The sequence below is a fragment of the Micromys minutus genome, assembly GCF_963924665.1.
Source record: "Micromys minutus genome assembly, chromosome: 26".
Taxonomy (NCBI): Eukaryota; Metazoa; Chordata; class Mammalia; order Rodentia; family Muridae; genus Micromys; species Micromys minutus.
The window spans coordinates 34,173,065-34,189,845 of NC_137961.1; the positions used below are offsets into that span (position 1 = coordinate 34,173,065).

Sequence of the window (16,781 nt, forward strand, 5' to 3'; positions counted from 1 at the left end):
GAAATAAAGACATATCATTCTACATTGTCAACGCTTCTAATCCCCGTGTTACGTTTTACAGAGCAGAGCGCCTCAAGAACTGTTTTCTCTACAAAAGGCCATTTCTCCTCCTCTACTTTGGACCCCTTCCTGCTCCCCGGTTAACCTAATTAGAAATCTTAATAATTTAGCCACACTGTTTTTAATCTCAATTTCTAAGCAAAGGCGCCATTGCACATGAGATTAGATATTAAATACTAGAGCCGCTTCCAGTTTCAATACTGTAGCTATGCAGCTGTTGCCGTGGGTGAAGAGTGTGGTTTTACAGCTGAACATGGATGTACAACCACATAAAGAAGAGATGACAAGATGAATAAATAAATAAGGCCAGGTGTGGTGGCACATACCTAGGTCCAGTTACTCCTGAGGCTAAAGCAGGGTCACATGAGCATACAGGCTCACATGAGCATACAGGCTCACATGAGCATACAGGGTCACATAAACATACAGAGTCACATGAGCATACAGGCTCACATGAGCATACAGGGTCACATAAACATACAGGGTCACATGAGCATACAGGCTCACATGAGCATACAGGCTCACATGAGCATACAGGCTCACATGAGCATACAGGCTCACATAAACATACAGGCTCACATAAACATACAGGCTCACATGAGCATACAGGGTCACATAAACATACAGGGTCACATGAACATACAGGCTCACATAAACATACAGGATCACATGAGCATACAGGCTCACATAAACATACAGGGTCACATGAGCATACAGGCACACATGAGCATACAGGCTCACATAAACATACAGGATCACATGAGCATACAGGCTCACATAAACATACAGGATCACATGAGCATACAGGCTCACATAAACATACAGGGTCACATGAGCATACAGGGTCACATGGGCATACAGGCTCACATGAGCATACAGGGTCACATAAACATACAGAGTCACATGAGCATACAGGCTCACATGAGCATACAGGGTTAAGACCAGAAACAGTGAAGCTCCCATCAACAACTTACGGAAAAGTAAATCAAAGTATAACACCAAACCAGTACCAAGTGAGCTGAGTGACCAGTGTCTTCCATGTTTATGGAAGGGGAAATGCACACACTGCATTGTGGGTAGACCAAATGTCTGTGAGAAACAACTGCTGCAAGGAGAGAAACGACCAGAAGAGGGCAGGCGTGATCTACCGTAAGTAATGAATGTACCTGATACCTATGTATTCCTAAATTAAGCAAATAATGTCCCATCTCCCCATGGGAAAACCGAAAAGGCCCAGAACTTTTCCTCAGAGAATATTACAGGTCTTAATGAGATAAGGAGGGTTTTCTTATATACTGTAAACTGTACTAAATTACCATGGTCAGATCGTTTTAAATTTAAGTAGTAAACAACCATTGCCTAACAATAAGAAATAACTCAACCTTTTTTAGTAGAAATTTGGTCATGGAGCATTGCCGGCCATCTTCATCTCCATCCTTGGCCATTTGCTTCTGTGGCAGAATAACCTTTGCCGATTGTTCCATCCTGCAGAAGTTCCCAAACTTGGTCACGCCCCTGGCATGCAGCTACTGTTCCTTCTGTGCCTTAAATGTGCTTCTCCTTTAATTCACGTAATTCATATCTGATTCTAGACATAATGAAAATCTCCCCCCACTTTCTCCTCCTCCATCGGGTCCTATAGCAATTCTTATTGCATTTGTAAATAAAGTTTTGAGGGGTTTTGTTTTGTTTTAAGATTTCTTTATTTACATGAGTACACTGTATCTGTCTTCAGACACACCAGAAGAGGACATCGGATCCCATTACAGATGGTTGTGAGCCACCATTATGGTTGCTGGGAATTGAACTCAGAACTTCTGGAAAAGCAGTAAGCGCTCTTAACCACTGAGCCAACTCCCTAGCCCCTGGAAATAAAGTTCTTTAAAACTCAATTGGAATCTCTGACCCAAAACCCTACCCCTCAGAAAGGATGCATAAACAAGGTTCTAGGTGAGATTTTTTAAACAGTAGCTGGTGGTGCCCTACGCAGGGATGAGCTCATATAATCCTTCACCAAAGTGAGCGCCTTTGTCTTCCTGTTGTAAGCAAGCATGATGCAATCAGGACCTAGAGAGAGAGAAAGCCACACATTTCTATTAGCAAGTATCCTTCCTTTCCGTTTTCTCAATAGCATTTCACCTCCTGCCCTCATACAGCTCATTCTCTGCAGGTCCTGGACTAACATGGACCAGCCTAGTCTGCTAGGAGGATTCTTTACTTTTTCCCACCCCAAAACACGTCCCTCTGTAAAGCAATGAGCTTTGTCCAAAGCAATGGCTAGAACCCTCCTGACAACAGTGCTGGGAGTCACTGGACACGCTGTATTTCCCACTGGGCACTTAAACTCTGTGTTCAATTTTTCACACTGTAAAGGATGTCTCGTAATTAACCGCTAACCTGATAGGACAATGGAAAAAGAAAATGAAACTGGAGGCGGTGGGTAGGGGTTTGTCGGTGCCTTAAGATTTCTACTGTTTTGATCTAACACCATGACCAAAGAAACCTGGGAGGGAGAGGGTTCGTTTTACTCACACTTCCACACCACAGTCCACCATCATGGGAACTCAAGGCAGGAACCTGGAGGCAGGCGCTCATGCAGAAGTAAAGGAGTGCTGCTTCCTGGCTTTCTGCTCATGACCTGCTCACCCTGCAACCCCATAGAACCACCAAGCCCGGGGTGGCACAGCCCTCGGTGAGATGAGCCCTCCCACATCAAGAGAATATGTCACAGGCTTGCCCACAGGTCAATCTGGTAGAGGTGTTTTTCTCAACGGAGGTTTCTTCTTTCAATTTGACTAGCTTGTGTCAAATTGACGTGAAACTAGTCAGCACAGCATCAAAGTTCAACCAACACGGCAACATGCCATGCACCCAGTATTAAGAGTGCATAAACCCTATCCTTAAAGCATTCACAAGCTGGTTGGGCAGGGCTGTATGACAAATAAGCCATCTTTTTTTTTCAGGGCTTCTAACTCTCACGAAGGACAGAGCATAGCTTCCTGAGGGATCCTTAGCGTAGTCTGGGTTTGGACCAATTAACATTTGCCTTTGGGGGACCTTCAGACATGGAGTCTTTTTGGACCCTTTAATCTGATCTAAAAAATGGAGATGAGCTATAATGACTTCACACACTTATATGAGGAATAGGGACGACCCTTGAGAACCAGGAATGGAATGTATTCTTTAAAGGGTTGGACTGGAGAGAATGCTCAGCAGTTTAAAGCACTAGCTAGCTGCTCTTTCTGGGGACCCTGGTTCTATTCCCACATCCATGTGGTAGGTCACAGCCATCTGTAACTACAGCCCCAAGTAATCCAACACACTCTCCAGGCCTCAGGCACCACATGCATGCAGTGCACAGACACACAGGCAAAACGCTCGTACACTTAATCAAAAATAAAAGATTGAGTTTGGCCTTTTCATCTTCCCGGTCTTCACTGGCTCTCCTACAAACTCACTGTCTCTAGAAGAAAAGATCTGGAGACAATGAGATGTCTCTGTGGCAAGAGCACCTCTCACCAAAATGACAGCCTGATTTTGATACCTGGAACTCATATGGTGGAGGGAAAACCAACTCCTCCAAGTTGTCCTCTGACCTCATAGAGAATATCTTGTGTGTTGTATGGATGCATCAACTGTCAATTAAAAAGCCTATGGCCTTTGGCTAAGGCAGGAAGTAGAGGTGGTGTATCTGGGAAGAGAAAGAATTCTGGGATAGAGCCAGAGACAGGAGAGCCACCAAGGAAGATGTGAGGAGCATAGGTAAGCATCCATGTGGCAAAATGTAAATGTTAAAATAATTGGGTTATCTTAGTTATGATCTTGTCAGAGTAGAGCCTAGTATATAGCCAAGGTATTTGTAAATATAGTTTAAATCTGAGTCTTATTTCTAAGAACATGGGACTGAGAGGAAGAACCAGAACCTAACCTCTCTCTCTCTCTCTCTCTCTCTCTCTCTCTCTCTCTCTCTCTCTCTCTCTCTCTGAGGTAATTTTTTAAAGACTGGATCTTTATAGTGTACCTCATTTCCACCCCTACAAGATGGAGTGGAGGAGTCTTACTACCGTTTGCACTGGAAGCCCAAAATAACTGCAGCCAATGACGGGATGCCCTTCACAACCTCTGTCCATAAAATACTTCCTATGGAAAGCCCACGTCTGATGGTCAGAAAAGTTTTCTGGGACTAGAATGTAACACAGTGTAGCTATTGGAACATTTTCTTACCATGCGCAGATGACTCCAAGCTCCATCACTATAAAGAAAGGAAAAAGAGAGAGAGAAAGTGTCCTAGTTTGTATCGCTGTGATAAAACACCAACCAAAGGCAACTTGGAAAGGAAAGGGTTTTTCACTTCAATTTCTAGGTAATAAATAGTCCGTTACTAAGTGAAACCAGTACGGTAGGATGCAAGGCAGGAAGTGAAGCAGAAATCCTGGAGGAATGCTATCTGGCTTCGTTCCTTGGGCCTGCTTAGCTATCTTCCTCATACAACCCAAACTACCCATCCAGTGGTAACACTATCCACAGTGGACTGGGCTTTCCAGCATCCATCTGTCGTCAAGAAAATGACCCACAGACTTGCCCACACTCAAGGCTGATACACATAATCCCTTAGTGTGTGGGACAATTAGGCCTCAAAAGATACCCTGGTTCTCAGTCAAGATAAGTAAAGCCCCAGAAACTTAAGGTGAGATGGCAGGCACTTCCTAGTTTCTCCAAAAAACCAGGCCCCTTCACACAACCCACACCACAGCCCCCGTAAAGTGGTATCAGTCATGCCCCAAGGATGTGATGTGGACCCCAGCCAGATTAGCCACACCCCAAGACCCTCTTCCATAGACTCAGGACAGAAACAGAACCACCCCAAAATATGTTGACAAGGTTTTCCCAAGCCCTCAGGCCAAGCCAATAGGAAGTACCTGTTGTCAGACTCTGAACCATCCCAAAAACTGTGTGTGTGTGTGTGTGTGTGTGTGTGTGTGTGTGTATGGGACAGTTCAAAAGTAAAGGTGTGCAAGAATCATTCTGTCATCTCAGAGCTTCTGTTATAAGAGCTGTTAACACCACTGTTTGGGAAGAAATTTCCTCTCCCAAAGCTTACTGCACCCTGCACTACTGCTAGCTGTGTTCAGACTAGCCTGGTGTCTCATGGCAGCAGCAGAAATGGGACAGGCTGGACCCAGCAGCAGAAGCAGTGAAATAAGTTCCTTCCCTGTCCGAGGCTTCCTCTCTATACCTGAACCCATGCGCCCAGCCGGACCTAGCAGCGGAGGGGGCAGAAGCCACTCTCATCCCTGACTAGAGATCTCTGTGTTGGGCTTCCAACACCCAGCCCAGCCCAAAGTCCCACATTAGTGGGGGGGGGTTCCCTCTTCCCACCTGACTCTAGTTTATGTCAAGTTTACAAAGACTATCCAGAACAGGGAGGGATGAAGAAGGTTGGCTTCCTGAATGAACGATGTATCTAGCATGTGCCTCTCAGAAACCACTGTGAGGCACAATGATGCATGTGGAGACTGAGTAGGAGTCTGAGGCTGGCCTGAGGAAAGAGTGAATAATAGCCAGGCTTGATGGTAGGTGTCCTTACCTGCCGAGACCCTGTTTCAAGAAACACTGTTTTTAAGGCTGAAGCAAATAAAAGCAATTTCTGTGCCAATGTGAAGACCAGAGCTCCAACCCCATCACCATATAACCAACATAAAAACGTGGTCCCCATGCAAACCTGTAACCTCAGCACTGAGGAGACAGAGACAGGGGAATCACTGAGGCTTGCTGGCTGCTGACCTACCTGCAAAACAAGTTCTGAGTTCAGTAAAAGGCCCTGCCTGGAAGGGATGTGGTGAATATTAAAAGTGGTATCCACCACTACAGTCAAAGGCCCTACTCTGGCCTCTGCACGTGTGCACATGCAGATGCCCACCCATCTACCCTACACACAATTTAAACAGATCACCCAATCACTGAGCAATGAATTACAAATCCATGACCAATAGGTTTTTTTTTTTTATTTATTGTTCAACATCTGTAGCCACCAGAAAAACGGAATTCAAAACCACATTGAGATTTTATCTCACTAAGGTCAAGAAAACAAACAAATGCTGACCATGGTGGGCAGAAGAGAGTTCTTGAATACTATTAGTGGGAATTTAAATGAGTCAACCCACTATGTAAATCAGTATGGATTGCCTCAGAAAACTACCATAAGATCCAGCATGTTGCTCCTGGGTCCTACATTCAGAGGACCCAAGTCAGCACACCAGGGATACTTGCACATTCACACTTATTCCCGAATACCTTCCACAATACTTGATATACAGAACAGCCTGGATACCCAACAGATGAACTGATACAAAAACGTGGTGTGTGTACACAATGGAGTTTTATTCTGTCATAAGGAACAAAATTATATTACTTACAGAAAAATGAACAGAACTCAAGAGCATTGTATTGAATAAAACAAGCCAGACTCAGAAAGACAAGCACCATGCATTTACTCATTTTCAGAATCTAGCTTTAAACACACACACACACACACACACAGAGAGAGAGAGAGAGGGGGGGGTTAGGGAGGGAGGGAGGGAGGGAGGGAGGCACATACAAACACAGGACACACACAGAGGCACAAACAAACACATCACACACACACACACACACACACAGGATTATATGGTGAAAGAGGAAGACCAGTAAGGGGGAGAGAGGTAAACAAGACCGGTAGGGAGACAGAAAAAGATAATTCTTGATGGCTATGAGCTAAGCACATAATATTTATATGAAATTTTTATGTTAAAATTTCATGTGAAAACTATTATTTTGTACACTCACAAAAATGTCTGTTAAAAAAAGCATAAAATAAGTAATAATCTACCCAAACCAACATTAGCAGTTACTGTAACTACAGGATGGAAACAAATGAAGGTGTGGTGTGGGGAAGGACTGCCTGGGAAATCTATGCTGAAATCACTTCCATGAGAAGTAATGAATCCCCAAATCAGATGCCAAAGCAGGGACCTGTGGTGTTTCCAAATGCTTGGGAAGCTGAGGAAGGGAGACTATTTGAGGCCAAGAGTTTAAGATTAGCCTGGGCAACGCACTGAAATCATGTTGGAAGGCATAAAGAAAGGGAAAGAGGGAGGAAAAGGAAGGAAGGAAGGAAGGAAAGAAGGAAGGGGGAGGAAGGAATGGAAGTGAAGAATGTGGGTATTATACTGACTGTTCATTGCTATGATAAAACCCTGATCAAAGCCAAGTTGGGGAAGAAGGGTTTAGCTTAGTTTAGTTTACAGGTTATAGTCTGATACACCCCAGGTCCATATGCACAAGAGTGGCTCTCCCCACAGTGGGCGTGGCCCTCTCATATCATTCATTAATCAAAAAAAAAAAAAATTCCCCAAGATGTGCCTACAGGCCAATCTGCTGGAGACAGCTCATCAGTTGAAATTCTCTCTTCTCTAGTATGTCTCTATTCGTGTCAAGTTGACAAAAAACTGGCAAGATCTGAGTATGGTGGTGCATGCCTTTAATCCCAGAACATGGGAGACTAAAGAGTGAGCTAGTTCCAGGACAGCCACGGCTATATAGTGAGAACCTGTCCTAAAAACAAACAAGAGATAGAGAGATGGCTCGGCAGTTAAGAGCACTGGATGTTCTTTCAAAGGACCTGGGTTCAATTCCCAGCACCTACATGAGAAATGGAAACTTAAGGGTTCTTTGTAAAGTCTGTTGGATGGGGCAAACACATGAAGGAACATTTTGTTCAAGTAGACTCAGGTAAGGCAGACTCATGAAGGAACATTTCTCTGGAGCAGATGTAAGAGAAAAGATGTTCTGCTAAAGTAATCACCTGAAAGGACACATGATGAAGGATTCTTTGCTAATGATGTGTGTGTATTAGTCTGCCTTACATTGTGTAGTTGAGCTGCATTGTTTGGATGTCATAGAAGAAAACACACCAAAATCTTCTGGTGGTGTGCTGCAGTTTCTTGCCACTTCTTAGGACTTGGACCGATTAGATGTGTTGCAGCAAGGCACGTGGAGGACACGTGATGCTTTGAGTTAGGGTATCAATAGGACTCCTTGGAGGGATGGAGACAGAGCGTGGCTTGCTGGTACAACACTTGTGTGTTTTCACTTCACTGATCTGAGAGGCACACTTCTCCTGGTGTTCCTGTTGGTCCCGCCCCCACACCCCGCTGATTCAAGCCAAGGCTGAGGCTGACTGTCTTTGCTAGGTTATGTTGCCGCTGTCGATAAACTGACTCTACCAAACTAGACTGCTGGTGTATCCATGAAGTATTTGCAAGTGGATCGAGCTGACACTACTAACCTGTGAACTGAACTGCCGATTTTCAGACATCACAAACAGGAAGCTCAAAATTGTCTATAGCTCATACCCACACAGAGACATACATGCAGGCAAAATACCAATGCACGTAAAATAAAAATAAGTTATAAACAAACAAAAACTAACAAGCACAGAATGAAGAAAGGGAAGGAGAAAGGGGGACTGGAAAAGTAGGGAGGAGAAGAGAGAGGAGAGGAGAGGAGAAGAGAGGAGAGGAGAGGAGAGGAGAGGAAAGGAAAGGAGAGAAGAGACCAGTCACTTGCAAGGCAGATACAGGGTTAGTGGAACATTGTGTGAGCCGTGTGCCACATTAACATGTTGTGTATTTATCTCACAGGATGTCTTAGGGTTTCTATTGCTGTGATAAAACACCACAACCAGCAGACAGTTTAAAGAGGAGATGGTTTATTTGGCTTATACTTCCATATTCATTAAGGAAATCAAGACAGGAACTCAAGCCGAGGCCATGAAGGAGTACTGCTTACTGGATTGCTCCTTGAGGCTAACTTGGTCTGCTTTCTTATAGAACCCAAGAACACCAGCCCAGGATGGTACTACCCACAATAGGCTGGGTCCCCCCATATCAATCACTAATTAGAAAAAAGCCTTACAAAATTGCCTTCAACCCAATATTATGGAGTCATTATCTTAATTGAGGTTGGTTCCCTATGACTTTAGCTTATATCAGGTTAACATAAAACTATCCAGCACACAGGACATAAACGATACAGAGCTTCATGACTCTGAACCAAATTGATTCTTCTTATGACTTGAAGTCTTTGTTACAGAATATGTGGCCAGTGTTTCATGGCAATTTGGTCATGTGATACAATATGAAAGAACTAAATATAACTTCTTCCACAACCTACATGCCTCGCTGCACTGTGGGGCTCAAGTGTCCTTTGAAGCACCTCTCCTGAGTGGGTCCTGACCACAGAGAGGGTGAAGACAAGGTAATGCCTCTTGGTAATCCCTGGAAACAAATTTGGGACCATAGTCAATATTTATTATCATTGACAATGAATGTGTTGGCAGGGATATAAGAGATCATGGGAATATTTGTGCATGTTTAAGTCATTGCTCAATTTCTAAAACATTTACACATTGAATTTTCATTTCTTCATGCTTACAAAATGAATTGATGTGAGAAATCACATGAGAAGTTTCTTATCAGAGTCTCCCTTACAAACAGGAAGTGTGCTCAAGCTCAGGTTGAGTTTGGAGCCTCCGGCTTGCTCTGGATCTGTTAGAGGGACCACTGCCTGCTGCCACAAATCTGGTGCTCTCTTTGGGTGTTGTCTTTATTGGGATTTCTATTGCCATGAGGAGATACCATGACCAAGGAAACTCTTATATAAGAAAACATTTAATTGGGGATGGCTTACAGCCCATTATCATCATGGTGGGAAACATGGCAGCATACAGTCAGACATGGTGATGGAGAAGGAGCTGAGAGTTTTGATCCACAGGCAGCAGAAGGGGACTAGGTCCTACACTGGGCAGAGCTTGAGCATAGGAGACCTCAAAGCCCACCCCCACAATGACACACTTCGTCCAACAATGTCACACCTCCTAACAGTGCCATTTCCCATGGGCCTAGCATTCAAACACATAAGCCTATGAGGGCCATACCTATTCAAACCACCACAGGTGTCTCACCAGGCTGCTGAGATTAGGAAAGGAGGGTGCTATTCCAATTCTAAGACCAAGAACTATGAGCAGTTGTCTCTATAATTTTTCTCTCACAATTCCTCCCCAGTGGGTCTTCAGACCTGCCACTAATGACATGACCAGGCAGGGTTGTAAGAGGCTGCCCCCAGTCCCCATAAGAGTCTCTAGCAGAGGTGAACCCTGCCTGCCCGGTGTGTTAGTCACTTGTTGTAACTTTAACAAATACCCAAGAGAATTAACTTACAAAGTGGAAAGGGCTGTTTTGCCTGGTGGGTTTAAAGGGTTCAGCCCATGGTCAGTTGGACTCATCACCTTTGGGGCTGTGGCTCACAGGCACATCATGGTAGAAGTCCATGACAAGACTTACCTTGTAGCCAGTATGGAAAAGAAGAGAGAGGAGCTAGGCTTGGTGGCTGTGTATTTAGTCTCAGCACTGAAGAGGCAATGGCAGGTGGATCTGTGTGAGCTTGGGGCAGACTGTTCTATGTAGAGTTCCAGGACAACCAGGGATAAATAGAGATCCTGCCTCAAAAAATAAAAGAAAAAAGAAAGGAGAAAGGGGTGCAGTTCCACATCTCCTTCAAGGGCATATCTCGAGCAACCTAAGAGTTCTCACTAGGACCTCTTAAAGGTTTTACAGTCCCCAAGGGACAACTCTGGGGCCTTTAACCTGGAGGTCCAAACACACACCCTGGCAGACAACGCAGAGCCTCTTCCAGCTTGTGATGACAAAGGCACAGTTTTCATCTTGTAGACGGCAACTGCTCTTGGTGCATTATTTTTTCAAAATGGATGAAAGTTCTAGAAGCATATTCTGAAAGAGATTTCAAAAATAGACTCACAGGGGTTTGTGAAATCAATGCTGCCCATCCACCTGGAGTTCTATGTCCCAAACAGCAGGGATCCAAAGCCTGCTCTGGTACTGCACAAGGTAGCTCTGTGCAGTTCCTGAGGCATGAGTCATGGAGATGAGTCTGTCCACTAACCTTAGTACGACAGCTTTGAATTCTACCTGCAACTGCCCCGTTCTTTCCCACTGTTGTCTGTCCAAATTCCAGACCTAAAGCAAAGGTCAGTCTGTTCTTCAAGTACCAGATCTTCACAGGGGAATGTGTTGGGTCCAAAAGAAACTCAGGACAAGTGGCTGTGGTGCCTATTAGCTTTCCAAAGCTTATGTTGGCTTCCAGGCTTTCTCGGGCCATAGGATTTGCTGAAGGAGGCAGAGGCAGGAGGATCAGAAGTTTGAGGCCAGCCTGGACTACACATTTCTAGGTATCATGAATACCAATTGCTTTTCTCTGCTCTTCTTACCCCATCCCTACCCTAAACTTCAACTCGTGGGTTTCCTTCCCTTCCTCTTCTCCTTTCCTTGTAAACCTGTCGTGCCAGCTTTGGGCTCTCTGTCCCCTCTCTCTTCTATCTTCCCCCCTTGGCCTCCTCTCTCTTGCTCCTGTCTCATGGTCCCCTTTGCCTGCATTCTGTCTGTCATTCTCTCTCTCTTCCTGTCTCTTTCTTCTCAAGACCCAGTTTAGTCTGCAGGCCTGTTCCTCACACTTCCCTTTCTCTGCCCTGAACTATTCTAGATGCATCTGACTGTATCATCCCTCATATCCATAATGAAACCCTTCCCTTCAATCATCCTTTGGAGTGGCTATGTCCTCAGTTTATGCATCTGGTGACCAAATCCCCAGTCTATGCAGAAAGTAATTCAAATATAGAATGTTCTGGTTGGGGCTGGAGAGATGGTTCAGTGTGGTTAAGGGCATATGCTGCTCTTGCAGAGGACCGGAAGTATGTCCCCAGCACCCATGTCAGGTGGCTCACAAACATCTATACCTGCAGCTCTGAAGGAGGCAGGGAGGTGGTCCAGAGCCCTCTTCCAGTCTCTGCAGAATGAGCAGGGGGCAGCAGTGGAACATGGGAGCTTGGGCTTGGATTGAGGCAGATAGTCTTAAGACAAAATTCAAGCCTATTCACAATCCAATAAATATAGACTTAGCCCTAGCTGTGTCCCAAGAACTGTGTGTCTCCAAACCTAATAGTACCACCTGGAACAAGTAACTTACTTCCTTTTCCAAAACATGGACTTAATCATGGATCAACAAGGAAGCCCAACCAGATCACGACCAGGCCCTTGCTAGAGCAGGAGACTTACCTCCACTTAAAAATAATTTTTTTCCTTTTCATTCTTTTCTTTCTCCTCTAGCAATTGATAAATAATAAAATGTTCTAGGCAAGAGGTTTAATAAATCATAACAAATCTCCTTTCAGATGCCCTTATTAATAATGTTGAGGTAGCAGGGCATAATGGTCCACCTTTTAATCCCCCACACTTGGGAAGGAGAAGCAAGTAGATCTCTGAGATCTCAAGGCTAGCCTGGTCTACATATTGAGTTCCAGGAGAGCCAGGGCTTTGTAGAGTGGCCTCGAGAAGCAAAAAAGAAACATTGAGGCAAAAGTGGCTAGTTTTATGTCAAGTTCATACAAGCCATAGTCATCTGAGTGGCAGGAACCAGAATTTAGAAAATGCCTCCGTAAGATTGGGCTGCCAGCAAGTCTGTAGAGCATTTTCTTAATTAGTGATTGACGTGGAGACCAACCCATTGTGAGATATGAATTCAACCAAGTGAGTTCAACTCGGTGTAGCCCAAACTTGGGAAGAGTTTTGTTTTAATGAAAACAAAAGCAAACCCTGGTTGCTCTGAACAATCATTAAAACAGATGTTACCCCTTTGTTTCTGAATTTAAAAGGAAAAAAAAATAAATGTTGACTGTTCTTTATTATGACTGTGGAAATATAACTCTTAGTTTTGGTGAAACAAAATTAAACCAATGCGATGCTAGTCTTAGCCTCTGTGAAAATACATCAGCAGATATTTGTGTGTTGCCTTTGCAGCCTGAGGTATTAAATTTGTGTGTGGCCTCCTTAATTAGAGGAGAGCAACTCAATCATGCAAAGAGTACATCCTCTAAGTCACTCTCTCCGCTTTGACGGACACAGCTTTCTCTTTGTGTATATGTGTGAGTGTGTGTTTGTGAGTGTGTATGGAATGAGTGTGTGTTCACACATGGTGTGGAGACTAGAGATTGATATAGACTGTAATTTTCTATCACCCTCCACCTTTTTTTGAGGCAGATTCACCAAACCTAGAGCTCTGTGATATTTGGCAGGACTAGCTGGCCAGCAACTCTCAAAGAGCCTACAGACTCCGCCTCCCCGGAGCTGGGATTGCATATGCATTTTGCCACTACAGCTTTTTAAGTGTGCATTGGGGATTGGAACTCTGTGAGTATTTTACCAACTGACCCATCTTCCCAGCACTCTGCCAACACATGTACAAGCCTATGCACATGCATGCACATACACATGCATCTCATGTTGCAATTGCTTAATTAGCTAATCTTTTACAGAACCAATGCAGTGGTAAAGAAAGACATTAGCTGGTAAAACCAAGTCTATGTGGTGACTGGCTGCAGTGACTGGTAACCACTGCATGTTATGAACACATAGGCAGTCAGGAGAACATTGATTGGTAGGCATCCAATTCCCCAGTGAAACTTGTCTTTAATGAAAGTAGTATTAATACTGTGGGTTTTGATGATCCTAGAGCCATCTCTTAAGTAATATTCACCATCCTGTCTAACAGGGGCACGTGGATTGCTACCATAATGCATGTTTTTACCAAATAAGTCATCTCTTTAGCTCTGCTTCTGGTCCTTTGTTGGTTCTGCAGTCCCTCACTGCAGGACCTTCACGCCAGTTTTTCTGGCCTTCCCTGTCGCTACATGTACTAGCTAGTTTTGTGTCAGCTTGACACAAGCTGGAGTTATCACAGAGAAAGAACTGCCTCTATGAGATCCAGCTGTAAGGCATTTTCTCAACTAGTGATCAAGGGGGGAGGGTCCAGCCCATTGTGGTTGGTGCCATCCCTGGGCTGGTAGACCTGGGTTCTACAAGAAAGCAGGCTAAGCAAGCCAGGGGAAGCAAGCCAGTAAGTAACATCCCTCCATGGCCTCTGCATCAGCTCCTGCTTCCTGACCTGCTTGAGTTCCAGTCCTGACTTCCTCTGGTGATGAACAGCAGTGTGGAAGTGTAAGCTGAATAAACCCTTTTCTCTCCAACTTGCTTCTTGGTCATGGTGTTTTGTGCAGGACTAGAAACCCTGACTATGACACTACATCTCTCATCCTACTCTGTGCTCTGGCCACCCACAGCTGCTCCTTTAGGGAGCCTGTCTGTTAAGGTTTGCATGCCCTGCATTTCTAACAGCATGCCTTCTTCCATGTGCTGTATTCCTCTTATCTCTGAAGAACATCTTTTAAGATTCAGTTCACAATGACTTCACCCATGAGTGTCCTCAACCCACAGCTGTAGAATCATCTGCCCTTTCCTCAGCCCCCTTGACATTGCCCCTCTCACCAACACAGAGCTTTCACCTGCCTCACTTCCACAAGTACACTTTGAGACTTTTAATGAAGGAAATTGTATTATAACCACAACATACATCACTTATAATCACAATTAGTGTAATTTTAAATTTTATTTATTTTTATTTTATGTGCATTGGTGTTTTGCCTGCCTGCATGTCTGTGTGAAAGCATCAGATCTTAGAATTACAGACAGTTGTGAGCTGCCATATGGAATATTGGATTTGAACCCAGGTTCTCTGAAAGAATAGTCAGTTCTCTTTATGAAGTAAGACATCTCTCTAGTCCCATTATACTTTTCCTATAAGTTTATTTTATTAACTGATTATTATTTATTATCTTTCACTTCAATCATCTATTATTCAATCATTAATTAAGTTTAACTGAATGTAATAAATGAATTGAACTTTTCATAAATTTATTACTCTCTCAAACCACCTCTCTCTTAATACATATGTCCTATGCACGGTGAAAGGAGAATGAGGAGGTGAATCAACATGGCTGCTTTTACTTACCATGGATGCTCTGTGCCCAGTGGCTGACGGCAGAGGTGATGGGCTGTTTTCCCCATGCGGAAAATTCAAGCAGGAGCTATTCAGAGACCGCGAACTTCCTGAGTCACTATGCTGTCCCTTGTCTGACATCAGCCTCGATAGAAAGCTGGCCTTGCGACTACCTGGACCTAATCTGTCTGTCCAAACCCCACTCTCTCTTGCACTGCCATTACTGCCTTGGAAGTGACTCTGGCGATCTGTGAGAGGTTTCCCTGAAACTTCTGGGTCCTGCGATTGCTCCCAGGTTTCTAACGCAGATGATGGACGGTGCCGAGAAGCCGTCGTTGTACCTAACCAGGACTGAGACATTACATTCTTGGGGCCAAAGATGGAATGGCATGGTTGCTGTCCTGGGTGCTGAATTCTGGCACTGTGGTCATGTGGACAGGGGCTATGGACATGGAGCTGTCCACAGTTCTCAACTTTCTCAGCCCAATCTCTTTTGCCACAGGAAACATCTACCTCAAGTTGCCTGGGATGTGGAATTTGCCACATACTTTTAGACCTTGGTATATTGACTCGGATGACTTGCTGTTTATTGTTGGCTTGCGGTAATGAGCTTCTTTCAGGTAAAGAAGAACAAACCATACACTGCTGGGCCCCTGAGTAGTTTGTTGAATGGAATGGAGGGCCTGTTTCACTCTCAGTGTTCCCACTGCTGGATTTGCTGTCGAGTGCCCTCATGATCTTCCTAATGCCGAGATGAAATATTTCCAGAATATTGAGTAACAAGGAGATGGCTGCAATGCTGTGCATAAAGAACATGAAAATGGTCTTCTCTGTGGGTCTGGATACAAAACAGTCCACTGCATTGGGGCATGGGGCTTGAGTGCACTTGTAAATGGGGTGCATTTGAAACCCATAGAGAATATATTGGCCTATCATGAACCCTACTTCCAGCACAGATCTGGTCAAGATGTGTAAGACATAGGTGCGCAGCAGACATCCTTTCAGAGGGACTTTATGAATCCTCTTCTGCTCCTCGAGTCTCCTCAGCTCCCTCTCTACCCTTTGTTGCTCCTCCAGGTCAAGCTCTGGATTCTCCATCTGGGCTCTAAGGTACAACTTCTTCTTCTGCCTTTGCTTCTCAAAGTCCCTGAGTCTATAAAGTGCATGGCCCATATACACTAAAGAAGGGGAAGACACAAAGATGATCTGCAAAACCCAGAATCGGATCAAAGAGATGGGGAAAGCATCATCATAACAGATATTGTTGCAACCGGGCTGCTGGGTGTTGCAGGCAAAGGAGGACTGTTCATCATCCCAGACATCCTCAGCAGCGACACCAAGTACCAGCATCCGGAAGATGAAAAGGATAGTCAGCCAGATTTTCCCCACTATAGTGGAGTGGGAATGGACTTCCTCTAGGATGCCACCCAATAAATTCCAATCTCCCATGGCTAGAAATTCACGTCTGAAATATACAGAAGACAAGGAGGTTGACAAAACTGAGTAATGTCACTCACAAAGAGGCATGCTTACAAGTAGCACTGATTCTTCGATTAAGTCAACACAACTCCAGATATTGACTTCATACTTGAAGAAACTGGAACTTTCCAAGAAGTATCAGTTTCTGAACAAAACACTAACCCCTATTATCTAACCCAATTTACTTATTATCCTCTTCTCTGCCACATGTAGTCCCTTTTGTTTTGGGATACACATTAGTTTCCATATTTGTACAATGTACTCCACAGTCTTGCTTACATTCTACTCATTTGACA

The 16,781-nt window shown here is 44.3% G+C and overlaps 1 protein-coding gene across 1 annotated transcript; it reads right to left on the bottom strand.

Moving 5' to 3' along the window:
* Nucleotides 1–10,850: 10,850 nt before the first annotated feature.
* Nucleotides 10,851–16,455, bottom strand: GJA10 (gap junction protein alpha 10; the record flags this gene model as incomplete). The annotated part of the gene is made up of 2 exons (XM_080938703.1): nucleotides 10,851–10,889; nucleotides 15,019–16,455. The coding sequence occupies 2 exons, from the start codon at nucleotides 16,453–16,455 to the stop codon at nucleotides 10,851–10,853; spliced, it is 1,476 nt and encodes a 491-aa protein (XP_080794829.1).
* Nucleotides 16,456–16,781: the final 326 nt, after the last annotated feature.